The 23,144-nt window shown below is 45.1% G+C and overlaps 1 protein-coding gene across 1 annotated transcript in view; it reads left to right on the forward strand.

Moving 5' to 3' along the window:
* Window positions 1-23,144, forward strand: part of Dscam (DS cell adhesion molecule) — a gene marked incomplete at its 5' end in the record, with an annotated part of 553,946 nt that overhangs the window by 502,743 nt on the left and 28,059 nt on the right. The window contains 3 exons of the mRNA XM_041673080.1: window positions 11,357-11,387; window positions 19,190-19,305; window positions 22,617-22,766. Of these exons, the coding sequence (XP_041529014.1) occupies window positions 11,357-11,387; window positions 19,190-19,305; window positions 22,617-22,766 (297 nt within the window). The remainder of the gene's footprint in view (window positions 1-11,356; window positions 11,388-19,189; window positions 19,306-22,616; window positions 22,767-23,144) is intronic.

The raw sequence follows: 23,144 nt of genomic DNA on the forward strand, positions 1-23,144 counted from the left end.
CAAAGACATGTCCTGTAGGCGCCTGCTCTGCCAGCTAGTTCAGCTCGGTGCCTGATGTGGCTTCTGTGAGATTTTGGAGCCCTGGGGTAGGGAACAAAGCATTCAATCACAGGCAATCAGAAATGGAGTGCAAGCAGCCCCTTTACAAGTCCCCTAAATCCTAGATATTGGCAGACATAGAAAATTAATTTCTCATGGGATTTTCAAGCCTGCTCTGTTTGATTTTTAGTGGTTCTGGTAAAGCCACCAATTACGGCTGTAGCAAGAAAAGAAAAAAAGGAGCTTTGAGATTTGCTCTGGAAATGAAAATGATGTTGCCTGGAAGCAGAGATAGGGACTCGTGGTGCAGGGAGCGTGCAGTGAGGCAGAAAACGCACCCTTTCCTGGATTAGAGTTCACCTGCAAGGGAAACACAGCAGGACACAGGCTAGGGAGCCATGGTGAACAGATTCCGTTTCTGTGTGGTTTTGGGTGATGAGGCACTTCACACTTCCTGGCCAACAGCCCTTGCTCTTCAGTGTAAACTCTAGGAAGGGATCATTCTGTATCCCCTGCTTATCAGGTCTTGGACCAAGCCGTTGATCAAGGGCACCCATGGGGTACTTGTGTTTCTGTTATCAAAGACAGTGTGGATGGGTGTCACATCTCTGTAGCCTTCAGAGTTACATTCAAGGGGTAAGCCTTCAATGTAATGCCCTTCAAGCATATCCATGGTGCCCTCCCAGACCTTGATTCCATACTCTCATCTGTAAGTTCTTCATTTGACCGTGATCCCATAAGCTCAGCTGGGCATGATGCTGTGTGGTCCATTTCCCTCTTCAGAGATCTCCTGACATGTGTCCCTCACACCTGTTACTATCAATTTCTCCTCACTCTGCCAACTTAAAATCCCTTTTTGTCCTTCTGCACATTATAACTCTTTCCATTAAATATCTCAGGGCCCAGAAATTCAGATGAGTCAACTTTCGCATCAAGATTTTCTTCCTGAATCAATTTCACTTTGATTTTATAGATAACCTAAGTGCTTTGATAGATGCTTCACATAGATCAAGATAACATGCTCCCTCGACTCTTAGTACTACTGAGATATGCACTCCTCAGCATGTAGCAGGTCGCACGTGCCCCAACAGGGTTTCAGGCAAATCCTAAAGCATGAAGGAGGTAGGGATGAGATGATAGTGGAAAGTTAAGAGTCTGTCACAAAGATAGAATAATACCCAATGTGTTGAGAAAGTTAGTAGAAAGAGGATCATGTTGCATTGCACTTAGAGTGTTTGTCACTAAAGTACCAAATGGACATTTTAAGAAACCCTTTCACCATAAATCACCATGGCCTGGGCTTTGGGGACGTTGTCTTTGAGGTATCTATCCAGTGCCAGTCCTCCTTTCATATAGACAGCAGTGTCAGACTAGTTCCATTTAGAAGGCCTGAATTGCCGGAGACTCTTCACACCAGCCACGAACGTGTCTTATTGATGACCTGGGCTGACTCATATGGATGTGGTAGCAGATGGATGAACCAGTTGCACAGGGCTTCTCAGGGCTGTAGCATCTGCCAAACCCCTTCCCTCACTTATTTCCTATTTCCTCTTCCTCAGATACTGTTTTGTTTTCATAACTGGACTTATAATGTCAGCACCTAATGCTGCCTTTTCCTTCCCAAGAGCATTTCCAACAAAAGCTGTTGCCAGCAGGTCAGACTGATGGAGACCCACCGTGTTACAACTTTTCCTCCTTACCAGTCCCCTGACCTTTACTTGTTGATTTGCAGAGAATATTCTGGGAGTAACGTTTTTTTTTTTTTTTTTTTTGCTAGCATCTCTATATCTAACTCTCATGTTTTGCAATAAGTCCACCACCTCTGAGGACACAGGCTCTCAGTCCCTGAAGTTGTTTTGTTTTCTTTGTGTAGGAGATAAGGAAGAGCCAGTAGGGAGGGAGGCAGCAAGACAGACAGGCTGTATTCCCATGAGATGCTAAGGAGCAAAGAATTCAAGGGAAGTAGCTTGTTTCAGCAACAGAGTACCAACACTCTTGCATTTTTAAGTACCCCATAAAAACTTCTAGAACAAAGAATCTAGCAGGATAGGGGTAATAATGCAAAGAATGTGGTACCCAGTTCAGACCCCACCACTTTCTAACGCCAGACTTAAAGGGCAAGTTGAGATGGATTTAATTTAGCAATCCAGGGTTGGTTATCTACAATGGGTCACATGTAAAGAAAAAAAAAACAGCATTTTCCTATTCCCCAATTCCTTTTGATCACAAGAATTTGACAAGGTCCTGGCAATCAAAAGATCCCCAAGACCCTCGAACAGTAGACAGTGATCCTCTAGGAGTGTAGAAGTAGAGGACACACTCATTTCTTTGTAATCCTCAGATGTGCTGCCTTAAAAGAACAGAGTAAGTGATGGGCCCACAGAGAACCATGGAGAAGAGGAAAATCATGGAAAGCCAGGCCAGTCCCCAGAGAGATCTACAAGCTCCCTACCCTCTTGAAATGTCCATTAACAGCATAAATCGCTTCCAACTCAGACGCAGTCACGGAGTTTAAAGTCATGAGTGTCTATTAACCCCCTCAGAATTCATTAGCAATGGTACTCAATTAAAGGCTGGCCCACGTACAACAGATCCTGAGCTTATATTCCAACCAGTCCCCATAGGTTTATAAGTTTCACGGAGAATACTGTTTCCTGCCACGCTTTTCTTGTCCAAAATAAGGCCAGCCTTTCTAGGAACACATTGGTGTTGCCTGAACATTCACTTAGCAGGATCAAAACTGGGGCTAGCCCATTTGAATTAGGAGAAATAAGAGCACCTCGTGGATGCACTTGAGGTTGTTTGAGGCCACGTTCAGATTGTTCCCCTTCTTCAGTGGCGTTGTCCAAAGTTAGACGTAACTGAAATGCTTGTGTGGATGGCACATCGTGCTGTGCAGAGGATCAACCTAGTTAGAGGAGGACAAGGTAATCTTCTTCTATGCAAAAATAAAATGAAAGGAAGTGGGACTCAGGCAGCGCAGCCAACCTATATTCTCCCTTCCTGAGGACTTACTAAATTTAGAGCACAGCGACCTTCTAAATTGTCTCCAAGTACTAGATTTTTTTTTAAATCTATATCCTTATCCAGGACTTCAGAAGCTGTGTCTTGCTTTTAATGATGCCCTGGTTTCCCCCAACTCCTAGATCCTTTGAACTGCAAGGTTAGAGAGTGAGCCACCAGCTGGACCCAGAATCCCAGCAGCTCCAACCTAATAAAAATTTGGTTCCGGGTCTAGTACTCCCCTCCGATATTAGTAAAATCTCTGCTGTTTGGGGGGGGGGGGGGGGTGAGGGCCTGAAATCCTGCGTTGGTGCCACTTAGCAGGGGTCAGCTGGCTTTGCCGATCCAGAATTCTACCTCAAGTAAGATAAACATAGCGATCAGTTGGCATGGCTGCCTGGCAGCAATTTGACTACTTCTCTAGAAAAACACCATCTCCCCTTAGGACAGAAAGTATTCACTATGTCAAACATGCTCCAAAATGAATGAAGATTTCCAAACTGACAAATGCCAGATAGCCATTCCAATGAGAATCTGGGCTCATGGTTTTCGAGGTGCAGACCCGGGGGGTCTGTGAGGAGTTGTTTCCATTTGCTTAATCCTCCTGACTAGTTTTTCCTGTAAGCAATCGAAAGCTTTCCCCATTTCTAAAACCAAAAAGCAACTTGAACTCTCCTAAGCGCAGGCAGGCTTAGAGCACACTGGCACTTAAGCTTGAGAAGAAAGGAAAAAAGCAAACTCCCTACCCCAGAGAAAGGGGAAAATGCAAAAAATGGTGACCCTTGGGGGTTCATTGCCAAGCCAACAAACGGTGGTTAAGAAAACATGGTATGGGGACTGAGGGTTGTTCAGTTAAGTGTCCACCTCATGAGCATGGGCATCTGAGTTTGGTCCTCAGATGCTACTAAGGTATTTGGTGGTATACACTTGGCAATCCCAGCATTAGAAGGTAGAAACAGGCCCAGCGAACAGCCTTCTTGTCAAACTCCAGGTCACCTGACCAAGGTGGACAGACTGATGGTGCTTGTGATGTAATGCCCAAGAGTGTCTTCTGGTCTCCACACACACATGCGCACCTATATAACATGAGCTACCACCACGCGCGTGCACACACACACATATGCACACACGTGCGCACAGGCACACACACAAACTCATGTGCACACACACACAAATGCGCACACACACAAACTGACGCGCACGTTCACACAAATGAATGCACACACGAACTCACATGTATGTACACACACATGCACAAATGCGCACACACACATACACACATGGATATACACGCACACACAAAATCAGGATCCTTTATATGAAAGCTTTTGTTCTTTCGTTTTCCTCCAATGCTTTCTTCCTTCTCTTTCATCTTTCATCCTCTCTTCCTCCCTTGAGCAATCCTATCCTTTCTCTCCCTTTCTCCACAGTTTTCAGAGCAGAACCAAGAAGATGAGAGTTTCTGTGTGAGGGTAGAGAATAAGCAGGCACTGAGATGAGATGGAGGTGAACCAGGAGCAGCTGGTGAGCTGGACACCACAACAGGCGGGCAAGAGCAGGCACCGTGGATGTCAGGCTGTCCCTGGAATCTTGCCTGGCTTGCCAGGGTGCTCTGGCCTGCCCTTGTTTGCTCTTGCGATTTTCTCAGGTCGCGAGCACATTAAGACGGTCTTTGGGGACATTTATCTCTCCTCAACTTTAAAATCTTCCACACAAGCATGCCAGTCGCTAGAAGAGAAGTTCTGGCTGGGATCTTGTAAAAATCCAAATGCAGGTTTACAGCCCTTGCAAAAAATAGCTACTTTATGATATCCTTTTGTCAGTCGCACCAAGAAGTGGGGCTGATGGTAGGGAACTTTCAAATAGGAACTTCTGATGAGTGGAGCAGCAAACAGATCCTCTGTCCATAGATGGTTTCCTCTCTGCTTTGAGGTGAGGTTAGTCCAAGCACACTCCATTTTCCTCAAGAGCTTCAGACAAGCAAACAGACCTGAGGCTATGAGTGAGAATGATCTGTCTTTACTCTCCTCTCTCTCTCTCTCTCTCTCTCTCTCTCTCTCTCTCTCTCTCTCTTTCTCTCTCTCTCCCTCCCTTCCTCCTTCCCTCTCTCCTTCTCTCTCTTCCTCTCTTCTCTCAAAGAAACGTAACAAACATACAGGTGTTTAAAATATGAAGCTGTTCAGACTTTTAAGAAAGCCTTGCTGGGCTGCAGGAAGGGGTGAGTGGACCACTCCATGACATTATGCAAATCTAGTAGTGTGCTCCTTCACACATAGCAGAGCCAAGGTGAGAACAGTATCCTCAGAGGGTGCACAGACACTGAACAAGGCCAAACTGTGATGCTCCTGAGACCCCCGGGGTGTGTCTCCCAGACCTGACAGACCCGTGCACTTCTAGAGTCCTCTCCCATCAACACCTGGGAGAGTTGATGGGATATTGGCATTGCCAATGTCCATGTTGTGGACTTGAAAACTAGAGGCCAGGATGGATCTTTCAAGAGTGAAAAGGTCCAAGGAAACATTGGAACATAAAAAAAGAAGAGAGTTCAGATCACTGTTCCAACCCCTGTCCTACCAAGAAACTTGGCATGTGGAACTAAGAGATAGGCTTCTCAATAAAATTTTAATGACTAGCAATGACTCATGGAGTTAGAAGTAAGAAGGCTATCAAAAGCATGTAAATGAAATTCCTACCTCCAAAACCCCCTGGTTAATCCATTTTAACTTGATTACCTCGCCCTGTCATATGGTTCCTAATTTTATCAACACGTTGATATGTAACTTGTGCCTTGCATATCTGCCATACTTCCACACTTCTCCCTGAGTGTTTTCACCATTGACCAGTTGGAAGCCAGTCAGTATCATGTGCTCAGGTGCATGGCCTCTTGCCCACTGGCAGACCCTCATAGTCCTCTACCTCCTGCACACATGGATCTCTTCTCCACAAGCAGATGAGCAGTGACAGCCCAGTCATCATTATCCCTGTCATTATTTTCCTGTCTCCCTTGTATCATTCAGAAGCTGAAAAACAGCTTCAGAAACCCCTTCCTTCCACACAGTCTCTATCACTGGACTAGCTTGGTAGACTTTCTCCATCATTCCCTACACAACAGATTAGTAGAGGAGTAGAGAAAGGTGTGTAGAAGTAGCTAAGGACTTCAGGAGCCATTTCATCCAGTCTTTATCTCAGATTGATCTGAAATATGAACATGTGAAAACATAGAAATCTATACACAGGGCTGCCTTGACTGTGTTTGGGCAGGAAGAGCTGGGCTCTGGGTGATGTTCCCACAGAACAGATGGCAGGTGGAAGGAAAACCTCCCAACATCTGTTCTGCTGTGCAGCAGGAGGAGGCTGTTTGAGCCAGAACGTCAGGACCAGTAATTATAAAAAGAAGAAAATGGAGGGAGGGAGGGAGGAATGGAGGGAGGGAGGGAGGGAGGGAGGGAGGAAGAAGAAGGAAGGGTGGACAGGCTGACTAAAGGAGATGAGAAGAGAAAGACAGACAGAGACAGCTCTAAATGTTTAACCATTATCAGAGCCCTGATTAGCCGGCTGTTTTTCCCCAAACCTACAGGGTAGCTAAGGTTGCTGGGAGCTAGTTGGTCTTTCAGTGTTGAAATAAAACAATCACACTTCTCAAAAGACAATGAGTAAAGCGTAGACACCAATTAATGCTATGGCGTCTCACTGAAGACTCCCCACAACTACCACAGGAAAGATCAGGAATCAGATCACAGGGTTCAAGTTCTGAGAGACCCCAAGGGAGACCATTTTAAGTTTCTAAGCAAAATCTTCCCACCGTGACCCACAAATTTTTGTGGAGAGTCTTTGGATCACCAAAGGTGAATGAGAGATGCCAGGTGATGGGGAGTATCTGCCCATCTAAGAACTAACCAGTTCATAACCTTTTATTTTGAAGTGAGCTAACTTAAGCTGTGGAAAGGCTGGTTTCTGAGCCATCAAGAAATGGAATAGGAGCCACCAGAGATGTGGGAGAGACCCACTCTCTGTTTTGGCAAGGTTGGCTAATAAGGAAGGAAGTCAGTTGTGGTGAGCCCCATGGAGGACTGGGCAGACTGTGGTATGTAGCTCATACAGATGGGCAGGAAGACAAAGATAGCAGAGCGAAGAGTCCAGAGAGCATGGAGTTTGGAAGGCTACAGTCAAGAGAGTGACATTTAATCAGCAGAACTGCAAAGTCTTCTATACGAGTTGTAGAAAATCATTTGCAGCTCCTGTAAGGGATATGGCAATCTCAAGAGTGTGTGGGAAGAGAATATATATATATATATATATATATATATATATATATATATATACATATAAAACTATCTGCACTCAGGCTGGTTAAATAAAGGACATTATGAAATCACTACCCTTTCATAAAAGAGGGCCCAAAGTAAGGAATTACCTAGAAATTATGCCCTGTGAGAAGTACTTGAGAATTTTAGAGAATTTAAACTCAAGAAGAGAAGACTTAGCCCAAGCATGAGAACAGCAATACTATTTAGATGGCCTCAGAAGGTCTTATTACTATAGACAGAAAGTGTATCAAGAATTTCAGTACCAGCAAGGGCAACTGTATCCTTGGAATGTCAAGTGAGATGGTACCCACCTGTGACCCCAGCTCTGAGGAGGCTGATACCAGATCAGGAGTGTGAACCAAGACTGGACTATATAGCAAGACCTTGTCTGAAAACAGCAATAAAAGAGGATCCCAAAGAAGTCTTGGGCCAGTTCCCATCTACTGAAGACTAGGCTATACCCAGGAGGCAAAGAGGAAGAGGGAGAGAAAGTGGTATTTGAACAGGTGACCACAGGCAAGATAGGAGAATGTTCAGCTACAAGCTCAGAGAAGAGCCACGGTGCCAACTGCCAGTGGTGCCCCGAGGGGACAGAGAGCCAACGTAGAGCTGAGGGCCTTGGAAGTCCAGTCATATCACAACAAGTTCAGGAGAGAGAGACAGAGAGAGAGAGAGAGAGAGAGGGAGGGAGGGAGGGAGTCAAAGGCATAGCAGGAATCAAGAGTGGTAGGACACCTTAGAGCACCACAGGAGTTCCCAATGAGCAACTCAGTGCTGCAGATCCCTACTGCATGGAGTTGCTTTTGAGTGTCAATCATAGGTGTGGCCCTGGGAGGCACGTGTAAATCAGCTGCTCTTCTGGTTCTCCCTCATGATAAAAATAGATTAGACACTGATTCTTGGGTCGCTCCAGTTAGTAACTGAGCCGAGAAGAAAAAACAAAATACAAGGTCTTATGGGGAGATGTTGGGGGAGCGCTGAATTTTGGGTATCCTGGAATGCTAGGGGGCACTTGATGTACAACAACAGGAAACAGTCACCTTGGTGACCCACCACCCCAGCTCTGGACCCCCTCAAGGTAGCGCACATTGTAATAGCCGCCTGTGACCCAAGGGAAGGGATTTTAAATTTCATTAGGAAGCTAATTTGTAGGCCTCTGTAACTGTTAAGATCCTATATTCCACAATTATTATGATATACTAACTTGCTCCAGATTCTCTCCTTTCCCTAAATGAAAGCACGACTGAGATGTGACACTGGGCTTTACCCTCTCCTATAGGAGCATGAGCAATGTTCAAGCCTTGTCTTTGCCAGATCTTTCCCTAACTTGACTCCTAGCCTGCCTGTAAATAGCCCCACCCAGCACCTCTAGCGCCACCTCTAGGTGAGGTCTCCTCAGCTCTTCACTTAAAGCTAGGTTCCATGTCCTACTAGACTACTGGTCCTATCCCCCGCTGAGGATCCCCATTCTAGCCTTTTCCCTGGGCTCTGTGCAGTCTGTCTGTCCTGTCCATACTACCACTGTCAGGGCTCTAATATCACTCTAATATCATTGTAATGTCACTCCCACTCCTGGGCCACTTGCTTCCTTAATCCAAGCCTCACAGGTTCTCACTTGGTCCCCTATAAGAAGCTGGTGGGAGAACACAGCATCCAACTTCCTATCCAACCCTCCTGAGTAAAAGACATGATGAGTACCAGTGGACAGCCCTCTCATCCCCAGCTACCCCCTCTGTCATCTTCAGCCTTATCTTAGCCAGGCAGCAGCTTTCAGACCATGCTAGTCACCTCCATAACGCTGGGGCCACCCCCATCCATCACCAAGCCAATGACCTCTCTATCCAGTCAAAGAGACACATTCTTTCCTGAACAAGTTCATTATCCCCATGCTGTGAGTTCTCTGTGTTGGAGCAGATTGACCACTCAAGTCTACCCCCTCAGTTGAGGTTCCTGGCCCCTTCCACGCAGAGGTCAGTCTCTTTCTCCCCAGTCTGATGCACTAGTATCCTTGGTGTCCCTGGGGGTCTACCTCTCTCACTCTTCTCCAGGTACAAAGCACCATTAGGATGGCAGAGAAACTGTGTGAGCCACCAACAGTGGACATGCTACTCAGAACCCGTGTCCTCATCTCTAACCGCCATGCAGTGATACTAGAGAAATTTATCTTGTACTCCTAAGATAACAAGTGTGATATAATACAAGTCCTTAGAACATGCTCCAGGGTCACATCACCCAAACCCAAACTGTGCTGAAGAGTTGGGCTTCTTAGCTTAGTTCCAGAGAACTTGTAGAAGACAGGAATTTCAACTAGTACAACTTTCCCAAAGTTTCCAACTGAGATAGAAGCAAAACATGGTAGCTAAGATTGAAGGAAGACATGTGTTCTCAAGGATGGGCTTCAGGGTTGACTGGCATGGCTTTGCGGCCCAATCCTAAAGTAATCGTAGGCCAGGAAGGAGACCAACCAGCTACAGCCAAGGTCTGTTCAATCAGAGGGGTACTTGAAAATTCTTTTCTCCTTTGTGAAGCCTTGGCACCTTACACATTAGTGTGAAAAGCCCCCAAGGAGTGCTGGTGGCTAACCTGGAACAAAGATGTAGTGTAATGGCAAGTGTGTGGGGCTGGGTATCTCAGATGAACATGCCCAGTGTGAGCTGGAGACAAGTATTTACTCTGTAAAGTTCTGTCCTCTTCCTTAGCATATTGTACTAGCCACTGTTGGGTGTTACATGGAGCTAATTACTCCCCAGCTTCTGGCATCCCATAGATATATTTACTTTGTACTTGTTAAATCATTCAGGAAGAGTAGAGATTCATGCTATTTACTTCATCTTTGCAGACAAATATATAGACATGAGCTGGGAGATTCGGTACTATTTTGCTTCCTGTGTTTTTCCATGTGGGCGGAATAGAGGGGGCAAGTTTTGTCTTCCATACTGAACCCATCTGTGCACAAAGCTGGGGCCCCCACGTTGAGGCTTCCAAAGGGAACTGGCATGGCCCGGTGGCATAGAGCGATCTCTTGGGGTCATCGCCAGATAATTGATCTGAGATTGTCCCTACATCTTTGCACATGGGACAAAACAGGCAAATCACAGCCCCCAGAGGAGGAGGTGCAAATGTCCCTGTGTATGCCTTTCTTCATCAAACAAATCCATTTCCAGAAAGTTCGATTCCTTGAACAGGGTGCCTAACATAAAATCAGAGAGCAGTGAAATAAATGAGAGAGAGAGACAGAGACAGAGAGAGGAGACAGAGACCACGAGGATTTTGTGTTCCAGGAAAGGAAGCTTCACTTTTGCCAGGGGGGAATGTGTAAAAAGCATAAATCATACTTTAGAGCCATCTCTAAATAGTGTTACCAAATAAGTCGATCTGTCCTACAATATTCTGAGATATGATTTCTTGTGTCAGAGGTGATAACCAGGTCTCTATAAATAGTGTTTGGGGTATGGGGGAGGGGTATTCCACAATAAAGTTTTATTTCTGAGTTTGAAATAAAACATCCAAGTTTGTAAAAAAAAAAAAAAATCAGTGACCAACCTGAGGGCACAGAGCTCTAGACTGAACCCCTTTAAAGCGAGGCACAGTGACTTAAATTTTCCATTCTTGTCTTTCATGGGTAATGAAAGTCAGTTTGTTCTACATAAATGATTTTTTCCCAAACGTTAATTTTTTGAGTATTGAATATAAAACTGGATTTTCTAGAAGTGATAAATAAATAGATTGGAATAAAAAGTTTAATAGATGTCTGCAGTTTTATGGGCACAGGATCCTCATGCATCTTTCTGCTATAAATAAAAGCCATAAAAGAGTCATATGTAGAAGAAATAAAGGAACCATAAAGCCTCTGGTCATTAGTGTAGCATTGGTAAACAAATGCACTTGAAATGGCTTGCCATCTGACTGGAGGGTTTGTTATGACCACATAAATGAGTTGATTTCTTCTAAGTGTATATTAATTATGAGTTGTTGATCTTGTACTAACACCAGCTTTCTCTCCCCAGATGCAAAGAGCTTGGCTGAAATGCTCATGAGGTAAGAACACAATGTTCTAATCGTTCCCCGGCCATCATGTGTCAAAGAACAGTTCCACTTTGCCTTGCTTGTTTCTTAATGATAAGAATGATCTAAAGTTGGTGGCATATTTTCATTTCAACGTACAATTTCCATTTATATTCCAAAACACCCATGTAAATGGGTGGCTGACTACACAGACACCCAATGACTGCTCCACATGGCTGTCTTGTGGGCTGGGTTCAAGCAGTAGGTTGTTGCTGCCGAAGCAGGGATCAAGGGTGTGTTACAGAGAGCTTGAGTTTTGCTTCTATTGGGTAAGCCGTCTCTGAGATGGAGATTTCTTTCTACAGAGTTAGCCCAGTTCAAGAAAAGCTACAAAGGAAAATGTGTTGTGCACAGTGCTTCAAAGGCCACAGTGGACTGAGAGACCCTCACCTTCAGTTCCTAGGTGCCTTCTGCACCCTTCTAGTTGTGTGTTCTCCAGTTCCTATTGCTATTGTCCCTGCACTCCAGGCCTCACTGGAGCCTGAGTAATTTATCCTCAGCACTGTGGCGTCCTCGTTCATCACTGATGTGCAGATGCAGTGAATAGGAGCCATGGAAGAACTGTCAAACATAAGCTGCCCCCTTTCAAGCTTTACCTGTAAATGTCCAAAAGACCAGTGGTAGACAATGGCATGAAGAAGAAGGGCATGTCACTTCCGTGCCCCCTAGACTGCATTCTTCCTGTCCCCCAGCCCCTAGCCCCTTGCCTTCAAACATTCCCTTCCCTGTGCTATCTCACCTCTGCACTCTGTAAAACTGGGAGCATTGTGGGACTGAGCAGTTACATATGTGGGTTAATCAGATGGCATGTTACCTCTTCCCTAATACTCTTACTAAAGGCATTTTAGTAATGTAATGATCAGCTGGACGGTGGTGGCGCACACCTTCAATCCCAGCACTTGGGAGGCAGAGACAGGCAGATCTCTGGGAGTTTGAGGCCAGCCTGGTCTACAAGAGCTAGTTCCAGGACAGGCACCAAAGCTATAGAGAAACCCTGTCTCACAAACAAAACCAAACAAAATAATGCAATGATCAAATAAAAGGTGAAACAGGAAAATACGCATGTGGAAAACAAGAAAATTATCAGAGTCCCTAGTAGGCAACATGGGGTTGCCATTTTAGGTTGCCTTGATTGGGAGAAAAAAAGGATGCGTTGGAGCTCTTTCCACTCTGTATCCTCTGCGTTGACTCCAACTTTCTGTCCATCTACACATATAAGTTGTCAATTTGTTATTCACCAGGAGTCCATGTCCTGTGTCACTAGTATCTTCGGCAGCATAGGAAGACTGGATGCCGTTGGTGTACCGAGATTGTTTCTCAGAGACATCTTTGGAGATAGTGTGTTTTAAACCTGTGTGTATAAAGCAATAGTATGGCAGGACTCCAGGCTAACTCTGAAATGTTGGGTGACAGTAATTAGATGGATGTTGACGTCATTTGCTAAGAATGGGAATGTAAAGGCAGGGCACAGGCATTTTGAATTTTAGTGATTGAGTTTGGGAGCTGGTATTTATCAGAGCACAGGGCCTATGTGAGTCATGTAGAATTTAAAAGTTCTTTTCATAGATCAATGAATTTGTCCAATGGACAGATGGCTACGAGAGTCTGGGCTTGAATGAAAGGCAAACAAATCCAAGTTTCCTCAAAATATCTCCTTCAGGATATAGTTCTAATCAGAAAACGTCAGACTTCTGTGAGAGATTCTGCACAAATCTGCATAAAACCCTTCACGGCCATGCTCATCTCGTAACCCACATTGTTCGCTAAGGAAGTAAGATGCCTTGCAGTCTCATATGATGGATCCGGGCCCCTCCGGACTTATCAGATGAAACATCTAGAAAGTAAAGATGCTACTTGACTTATAACTACTGACTCAGCAGAACAAATTTTATAATGTAGGCTGGAAAACTATGAATTAATTGACATTTAAAATGAGGCAATCTCCCATACAGTTCATTTTTTTTCTTTCTGGCTGCTCTTGCAAAAGCTCTTGTCATATAAATAATCAACAGTGTAAGTGATGAAAGCTGCCTGGAGCTCCATAGGGCATGACCACTGCTTACCTCAGCTGCCCATCCGCGGGGGCCATTTTGATAATCTGGCCCTCAATAGGGCTTCTGCATTCTCCTGAAAAGTTAGAGACAATTGCAGGATGCTTTTCCCCAGTTGTGTGGATTTTCTAGCCCCTCCCTCCCGTTAGCATCTCTCTTAATATCCTTGAGGTGTCTGTATGCATAACTCACACCCGTACTTGAAAGATGTGAAACCATAATCTGTGTTTTCTGTTTAGTAAGAATGATCTGAGTTTTGCTTCTTCTGAGAACCAGAATGCATGCCAGCATAGCCTTCCCTGCTAGCTCCAGAGCAAGATCTTAGAAAGTAATGGACATTGAAAAGGCCCCCAGAGCAAGAGCTTAGAAAGAAATAGGCTTTGGTAAGGCAGATAGCAGAGTTGAAAGGTCACCTGCTGAGTAGGAGTGAATCATGGTCTTCCCACTGGTTATCAATTAGTGTTAAGAACATTAAAACTAGCAACCACTACCACTTCACATTGAAGATCTTTCAAAGAACAAAAGCGACTGGGAAAATTGTTTCCAAGCTCTTCTAAGAGGTGGGATCTGCTAGGAAGGAGAGGCAGTGATGTTGTTATGCTGGGCCAGCTCAGTCTTATACTGACAACTTCCCTGGTCAGGCCACCACAGACTGGGGAATTCAGTTCCACTGTGTTTTGGAGGTGGTTAAGAAGTCTAAGCTAGTCATAGCCATCGATAAAAAGTAGATCTCTGAGTTGTGGTCCCTAATCTGGATTGCTTTTTTCCTGGGCAGCTGAGGAGTTAGTAAGCTATGGTTAAGAGGAAAATATGAAGTCACAAGCTCATATCCTGGTCTTCACGGCCAACAGCTGACTTTCTTACCTTGGGCACATCATTTTCTTCGCCTTCTGCTTCCCACCTGAACATGTTCAGAATTTCCCCTGTCTTTATCCTGTGTTACTGAAACATGTTCCCCCAGGTCTTTGATTACTAAGCAAGGTTAGCTGTAGTAGTCTGGGAATGAAGATTTACCCAACTACAATCACAGATACCTGGCCCTCCTGAGGTCCCTGGCTTAGTACTGCCATGCATCACAAGGCTCCGTGCGTCCATGCATGCATTTCATCCTCACAAATGCCCCAGAGAGGAGAAATGCTACCCATTAGAGCAACCACTATCAATTCTTGTTGTCTATTTTGATTTTCCTCCAAAAAACAACAGTGATTGACAAAACTATTTCCAAGTACTTCTAATAGGTGGAACTCACTGAGAAGGAGAGGCAGTGATGTCTCCATGCTGGGTAACAATCCTAGAAGTGAGATTTTCTTTTCATTTGTTTCAGTAAAAATAGCTTTAAAAATAAGAAGAAAAGAAAAGCTGAACCGAGAAGATAGCTAAGTAGATAACGTGCTTACTGTACAAACATGAGGGCCTAAGTTGGATTCCCAGCATTCACAGAAAAGCCAGGTGTTTCCATGGGTATCTGTAATCCCAGTTACAGGAGTAGAGACAATCAGACACCAGGGCCCTGCTGGCAGCTACCCTAGTTGCTTTGATAGCTTCAGGCTCAGTGAAAAGACATTGTCTCAAAAAAATAAGATGGGGAATGAAACACACCCTGATATCCACCTCTGGCCTCTATATGTGTATGCACAGACAAATACACATATGTGTCAGAGAGAGAGAGAGAGAGAGAGAGAGAGAGAAACAGACAGACAGACAGAGACACACAGAGAGAAACAGAGAGAGAGAAGACAGACAGAGAGACAGAGACAGACACACAGAGAGAAGACAGAGAGAGAGGAGACAGGGAGAGAGAAACAGAGAGAGAGAGAGGAGAGAGAGAAACACAGAGAGACAGACACAGAGAGAAAGAGATAAAGAGCGAAGAAAAAGAAAACCATGTGTGTACACCAGCCTCCAAGCTGCAGAGACTGCCATGCTCTGAATAGTTACGAGCTTATGTCAGTGTCCAAGGACCAGCTTCAGTATGAGAGCTGGTGCTAGAGAGAAGAAAACTCAAACTTAGAATTTAAACTAGCTTAGACTTTTCAAGTTCGCATCTCTGTACATATAATCTCAAAATGTCCTTTCAGATGTCACAACCGGATATGATTCTGTCTGTAGTTATTTTATACTTTAGTCATTTGATCATATTTGGAGCAAGTTCATCTTCACTGGTACCCCCGAACTCTCTCTCTCTCTCTCTCTCTCTCTCTCTCTCTCTCTCTCTCGCACACACACACACACACACACACACACACACACACACGCACACTACTCAGATACACACATTTACTCATATTCATAGACATACAGACATGTATAAACACACTCACACACAGACTTACAAAATACACACACACATATATGCTCATACACCAGGGCACACACACTCGTACAGAGATACACACACATTCTGACACATGAGGCTCTAAGGAAATATGAAGACTTTAGAGAATTATAGTGACAATAAAGTCACTGAATGACCTGGGGAAGACCATGTCATAAGGCTTCCTCCACTTTCCCCGCTGCTATCATTTTAAACAGAGAAATATCAAATGGCTCACCAGAGGTCACATTGTGATAGCTAACACATTCAGCTGGGTCTTGTGCTATTTATGTCAATTTTTTTTTAACCATCATTTTGTTTTCTTAGTAAAAACATATAGAATGCTCTAGGTGTTGCCAATGGGTATATGCTAATTACATTGTTTAAAGGTTTGCTGTGGCTCTAATGACCAATGGTGATAATTTTTGAGGATTTCCCTTTATATGTTAAACAATAGAAAGCCAAACATGCCAGTAAATATTAATATTATGAAACACCTTAGTTGGAGCCCAGCATTTTAAACCAGGAATGGTATCAACTACAGCACAGCCTTTGGGACTAGGTTGCAAGTCTTATGGTTCATTGCCCATGATAACCTGACACGTTTAGAATATTCTTATAAAGCTCCTCCTTTGACCACCTGCTGTTGTGGGTTCTAGAGACATGTAAGGACCAGACCAAATGAGTATATCCCTGTGGAGCTGAGATTCCACTGGGAGAGACAGATAATGAACAAGATAAACCAATTACATATGTTTAATTGACTTGATTAAACATACACCGGAGAGTAATGGTGCCAAGAAAACTAAATTAAGTAGAGAATGGGGCTAGGGCGGGAGGGATTCCCTGGAAGGGTCAGCCTGGCCTACTGATGGCTGCTAGGCAAGTATCACAAGGACGTTGTGGAAGGGCTGGAGATGTGCCTCCTGCAAAGGGTGCACTGGGGAGGCCCTGGGTCCCAAGGTTCTTACGTTAAGAGACAGGACTCCCTCTCCAGCCCTCACTACCTCACCGTCTTTGTCCACAAAGTGTCACTGGCTCGGTCCCAGCAGCGACCTTCAAAGCAGTTACTTAGCTTGCTCCCTGTGTTCCTGTGACAGGGGACCATTTATTGTTACTTGAGTGGAACCTGTGACGGGTGCTCATAGTTTGTCATTGCAGCTGCTGGCTGCCTTGGAACTGTGTTTGAGGAGAAGGAACCCGCTCGTGTTTCTATTTTTGTGCAAGGACATGCTCGAGTCCTCTGTGATGCTTCTAAACAGGTCTTCTGGATATTCACAGTGGAGAGGCTGCCCGTATGTTTCTGTGGAAACTCAGATGGTGGAAATATGGCAGGCACACAGGCCCCCAAGGATCTCAAATGCTCCTCATTTTCTGCAGCTCTGTGAATCTCTGCACTTTTCTCCCTTCTTTTTTTAACCACAAGCGCAATGGGAAGTGAAATAATTTGAAAGCATATAGAGACCATGTGAAAAACCAGGCCAAAAGGCTTGAATTTGGGCTGCGAGTGATTGGCACAATCACAGAAAATAACCCACTTACACCCAGTTACAAGTCTGCAGAGCATGGAATTTGGTTCAAGATTGAGCACTCAGAGAAGCAGTTAACCTTCCAGGAATGGCCTTGTTTGTGGGGTGCTTTGTGAAGAAAGGGGCAACATAATATATCCAGTTGTAACCTGGGCTTCAACAGGTTTCTCAAAATGGACCTGATGTTGGTGGTTCAGGTCCCATCTGTTGATGTGGGAGTAATTTCTTATTAATAAAGAAACTGCCTAGACCCATTTGATAGGCCAACCCTTAGGTAGGCGGAGTAAACAGAACGGAAGGCTGGGAGAAAGAAGCTGAGTCAGGGAGTCGCCATGATTCTCCCACTCCAGACAGACACAGGTTGAGATCATTCCTGGTAAGCCAGCTCTTGGGCTACACAGATTAATAGAAATGGGTTAGATCAATATGTAAAAGCTAGCCAATAAGAAACTGAAACTAATGGGTCAGGCAGTGTTTAAAAGAATACAGTTTCCATGTAATTATTTCGGGTAAAGCTAGCTGGGTGGCGGGACACAGCCCGCCGCTCCGTATTTCAACAATCTGTCACTTGGTTTAGGAGTGGGTAAGGAAGAACAGGGGAAGCAGAGGCCTAAGAATTCTTTCATTAGAGAGAAAAGCATTTGAGACGCACTGGGCAGAGCTTTCTGGTGCCCCCTTGAGAGTAACTAGCAAATGAGGCTGGGGAGATGGTGCAGTGGGCAAAGAGCCTGCCATGCAAATGTTAGGACCTGAGTTTAAATCCCCAGCACTCTTAAAAAGTCAGGTGTGTCTGTGTCTGAGTTATTGGGTACTTGCTGGCTGAGTAGCCCAGAAGAAACAACTAGCGCTGGTTTCAAAGAGAGACTCTATCTCAAAAACACAAGATAGAAAGCTATTGAGGAAGACAGTCAGCACAGGCATAAAAGGCATGCATGCATACAGACACAAAAAAACAAGGAAGGAAGGAGGTAAGCACCCATCAGGTTGACCTCAACCTGCCTCCAGAAATTATCCTCTGTAGACTTTGAAGACTCTGCCCTGGATATAGGGCTGCCATAAACAGTCTCACTGATGAAGTGTACCAATGCCTTTTACTTGCGAAGGGGGTGCTTTATAAAACATTTTAACATCTAGCAATCCTCAAAAAAAAAAAGCCTGAACCACCCCTAAAGTGGATTGCTAATTAAGGCCTCTGTCGGCCGGCATAAAAGTTTAACTTCAAGCTGCAGGCTGTAACGGGCTGTGATTACACCAGACAGTCTCACCACCTACTTCCATTTACTTTCAGAGAATTCGCTCTCAGAGTAATTTTCTGGTACACAAATTTCGAGATAAAATTATTTTAGTAATTGAAGTTTTTTTTCTCTATTTCAAAATACATGCTCAGCTAGGAAAGCCAAAGTGATGCTGGAGATGCTAACAAGACAAGTGATTTGTCACTCGAACAAAAACCAAAGGACACGAGACATCAATACAAATCTGTTAGTGCAAGCACCGTCCAGTGCCCAGCTGGTCCACAGACTTCCTCCCCTGCTATCTTCACTGTATTGCATGCCTGAGAAATGAGAATGTCACTGTCGGAATGTCCCTTTTCTACGTGTTTCGTTTTCACTTTTACCCAAGAAATGGGGCTTTTTCTCAAGGTTGATTTGTTATTGATCTCATCTACTAGAAATTTATATGTTCTGAATCTCCTTTGTCTACTGACATCTAATTGTGATAAATTTACCTTGAAAGAAGGAAAAGCATTTTTCTGTCATGAACATTCCCCTCTCTTCTCTTCAAGTTGTGTTCATAATTAAACAATAAATATCGAGAGACATGCTGGCGTAATGTCTCAGTGAGTTGGATTGGCTAACACGTCCTCTCTTTTATTCTCAGTAAGAACACACGGACTTCAGACACCCTAAGCAAGCAGCAGCAGACCCTGCGAATGCACATCGATATACCCAGGGCCCAGCTTTTGATTGAAGAGAGAGATACAATGGAGACCATAGGTGAGGTGCCTGTTGGTTCTGTTACCCAGAGTGGCTGCGGGAGCCATGCTTTCTCATCCTCACCTGGGAGCATGAGAAGTACTTGATAGAATATCTTAGCTGCCCTATGAGTAGACAAACTGAAGGGAAAAATAAATACTAGTAAATGTACTTTGAGAGTTCCCCAGCTCTGCTAGCTTTGGGGCTTTCCTGAAGAGACCATTATCCCTCCAAAGATGAAAATTTTACAACCCAGTGAGCCTCTGGGGCCCACCTCCTAAAGCTCCGTCTTAGAAATCGTCTGTACTCTCCTCGCCAACTCCAACAAGGTCAGCTCCCTTTAAATTCGCCTTCAAAATCTGATTAACACTCATGTAAATAAATGCCTTCATGTAAGCATTTCCCTATTCCCAGCATTCCATAGCATCCTGACTGAGAGGAACACCCAGGCCCCAGTTTCTCAGAAAAGACATAAAAAAAAAAAAAAGACAGGCACTCTAGCCTATTCACTCACAAACCCAACATCTTGAGCAGTCACCTTCTCTTTGTAACAGTCACAGTGGCCCCTGACATTTGTTGAGAGCTCTCTAAATCCCACGAGTTCTTATAGCGCTTTTTGTGGGTTACTTGCTCAATCTTCCATCAGCACATAAGAAGGTTAACTGCTTTTATGTGAGACATGAAAAGGTTTCCATAGCTGGGCAAAGTTACCAGGCAGAAGTAGACCCAGGGGCTCTGGCAGACCTCCAGTGTTACCACCACGCCACCCTCCTCCAGCCCTTGCCACCTGCTGTCCTACCGACAGGATTCTTCAGCACCCTTGAAGTCCCGTGAGGCTTTGAGAACCATGAAATAGACTAGTATCTTAGTAGACAGCTACTGGGACTGCCCCTATATAAACGACATTTGTTTTGGATGGTCTCTTTTGCAGCTCACTGCCAGGGCAATCCTTTCCCCATGGCCTGGATACACAGCCTGCCTCCCAGTCTGGTCCCTGAATTCCTCCTGCCAGGAAGGCTCCAAGGGCAGGGCAGGGGAGGGAAAGTCTCCTGTGGGAGCTTCATTCTTTCCCTGTCCCACCATCTTGACAAGTCTCTTGAGATGATGGCTTTGAAATGCCAAGGCCCAGGCTGCCCTCTCTGCATCAGAACTCAGTCCAGGCATAGCCTCATTTAGAAAAACTATGACCAAGTCTAGTCTGGTCCTCGGTCAGCTGACTCCCATTAATTCTTAGGTCCTTGTCAAATCGTAAGCCCGTCTTTATCTGAAATGCAGCAGGGTGTGTTAGGTTTTCTCAGTACAGACAGATGAGCCAGCTTTGCTTCTAAAGTTGTCTATCAGCCGGGCGGTGGTGGCGCACGCCTTTAATCCCAGCTCTCGGGAGGCAGAGGCAGGCGGATCTCTGTGAGTTCGAGACCAGCCTGGTCTACAAGAGCTAGTTCCAGGACAGGCTCCAAAACCACAGAGAAACCCTGTCTCGAAAAAACAAAAAAAAAAAAATAAAGTTGTCTATCGTTTTGCTGCTTAGGTTTGTACAATGCCTCTCATTGACCTCTGGAGGTGGGGCATTAAAACTAAAACCACCTTTGGCCTCGCACTTCTCTAAGCCACACCCTGTGTGTTCACTTCAGAATACAGGGAGACTAGGGAGCTTGGCCAGATCACAGCCTTAGATAATATGGTGAGGACTTAGGAAGGATGTTTGTGAAATGCTCCTCCTTAGACCTTCCTAATCCTTCAAATGCCTGTTACAACGGGATGGAGCCTGTCAGTAGCACACAGCTTCCAGGGTCTCTTTGTTGCTGGCTGAACACCAGACGGTCTACCAGTCATCTCTGTATGTCTCCATGACCTGCGGCCAGAGATTCATCACAATCTGCCCGACATCATCTGTCACCGACCATCCTTTGCCTTCTGTAATTCCCCAATAGTGGGTCAATGGCATTTCCTAATTACTAGGAAACAATCCGGGTTTGGGTTATAAAAAATATTAGACCGCCATTCATCTCTGTCCGGAATGGATGGCTAACTTCCTAAACAGACAGACACTTGGCATTTCCTGGGACAGGTTTATAATCCAACCATGAATCTCAGCTTAGAAAAAAAAAAAAAAAACAAACCTGCCCACCAGAATCCACAATGCAGCTGTGTTATGAATGACCAACCAATGCAGAGAGAGGGCCTCTGGTGCCAGCTCTAATTGTGAGACTCCATCTCTGTGCAGATCCTACTTTCTGTGAGGGGTCAAATGATAGCTCGAGAGCCAAGCCTCCCAGCCCAGCTCTGGCACTCAACTGGGCACCAACCTGTGCTGTGCCACCCGCTGGGACACTCACAGACAGCTTGGCAGCCTCCTCCCCAGCTCTCTGCCAAGAAATTTGATTCTAACTTCAAGAGGCCTTTCCTCCCCTGCCAGAGCCTGAACAGCAACTGGGTTTTGTAAGGCTCGCTCTGTTCAGAGCCATTTTTGGGCACAGAAGCCTTGCCGTGTTGTTTATGAACACAGCATCAGTGACCCCCCCCCCCACCCCTTCTGACATGTTGTAGCAGGTCCTGGCTAACTGGTAATCAGAACCTTACCTTGAATCACAGTCTTTGAAAATGTACAGAAACTATATATATATATCCCAACCAAAGTCTCCTTTTATGTCAAAGAACTCTAAAGTAAGTGTGGAAAGTAATGACAGTCCTCAGACAGAGAGTGGCACACGCCTCACACAGCTGGTCCCCTGAGAACTCGGAGGCAGACAGAATCCACCTAGACCCTGACTCCTGCCTCCCCAGCCCTGAGTCTGAGCTCTGAGAGTTCTCTTACAAGAGAGACATCCTGGAAGTCAGTCAAAGCATGTACTACAGATTAAAACTCAGAAGGAGCAGGCCTCATCCCTTTAAAGGAGAGGAAAAAGCCCACCAATTTCTTCAGGATAGCCCTTCTCTCCTTTGTCCTCCAAACTCTGGCTGAGGACAGTGTGGCAGCCAGCCCCACTGTGGAAGACTGCAAGGTTTCATTCCCTAGTTCCTCAGGGTGTTCCAGCAGCCAAAGGGGCCTGTGCCACAAGGCCACCCTATCATTGGGAGCACTGACATTGTACACTATCTCGGGCAAGCTATGGACAAACACATAAACCTGAGGTGTGTTAAGTGGTCAGCTACCCCACTGGTGTTGGTTTCATAAAAAACTGAGCCCAAAGAGAGAAAAAACCCGCCTCAGCGTACCTACCGTTCTGTGTACCAAAGTGTGTGTGACTCTTTAGATGGACACAAAACAGTGCTGGCATGTGTTCCTATCCTTGTTAAACACACTTTGTTTTTCTGTGCGTCCCCTCTTATAGATGACCGCTCCACCGTCCTGCTGACGGATGCTGACTTCGGAGAGGCAGCTAAACAGAAGTCACTGACAGTAACTCACACGGTGCATTATCAATCAGTATCTCAGGCCACCGGGCCCCTAGTGGACGTTTCAGATGCTCGGCCAGGAACGAGTGAGTGGTCAACAGTGCTCGGAATGTGTGGGTGTTATCAGTGCTGACAGTATCCATGTCCCTAGCAAACAAAACCGTGGGGCTTCTCAACTGCACACCTAAGTAATAGATGTGGGGAACTCTGAATTGGGATATTGAGATTTTGTTTATTATTTGACAATAATGATGTGTGTCAACTCGAACCAACAAGTCTTAGTTTTGGTTTACTGTAGATATTGCCAGAAATGTCAAGTGAATTGAATCCTTTGAATTTTCTACTACATGGGAAAGAGAAGGGTGATTGACTTTAGCGTGTCTTGCCAGTGTACCATTTGGGGAGAGAAACAACCTCATGAGTGTTATCTTCAGCAACTTTTCAAGACCCCGGCTCATAAAGCA

This window comes from Microtus oregoni, unplaced genomic scaffold (genome assembly GCF_018167655.1).
Source record: "Microtus oregoni isolate MIOR12 unplaced genomic scaffold, Mior012 000023F_ref0000262, whole genome shotgun sequence".
Classification (NCBI taxonomy): Eukaryota; Metazoa; Chordata; class Mammalia; order Rodentia; family Cricetidae; genus Microtus; species Microtus oregoni.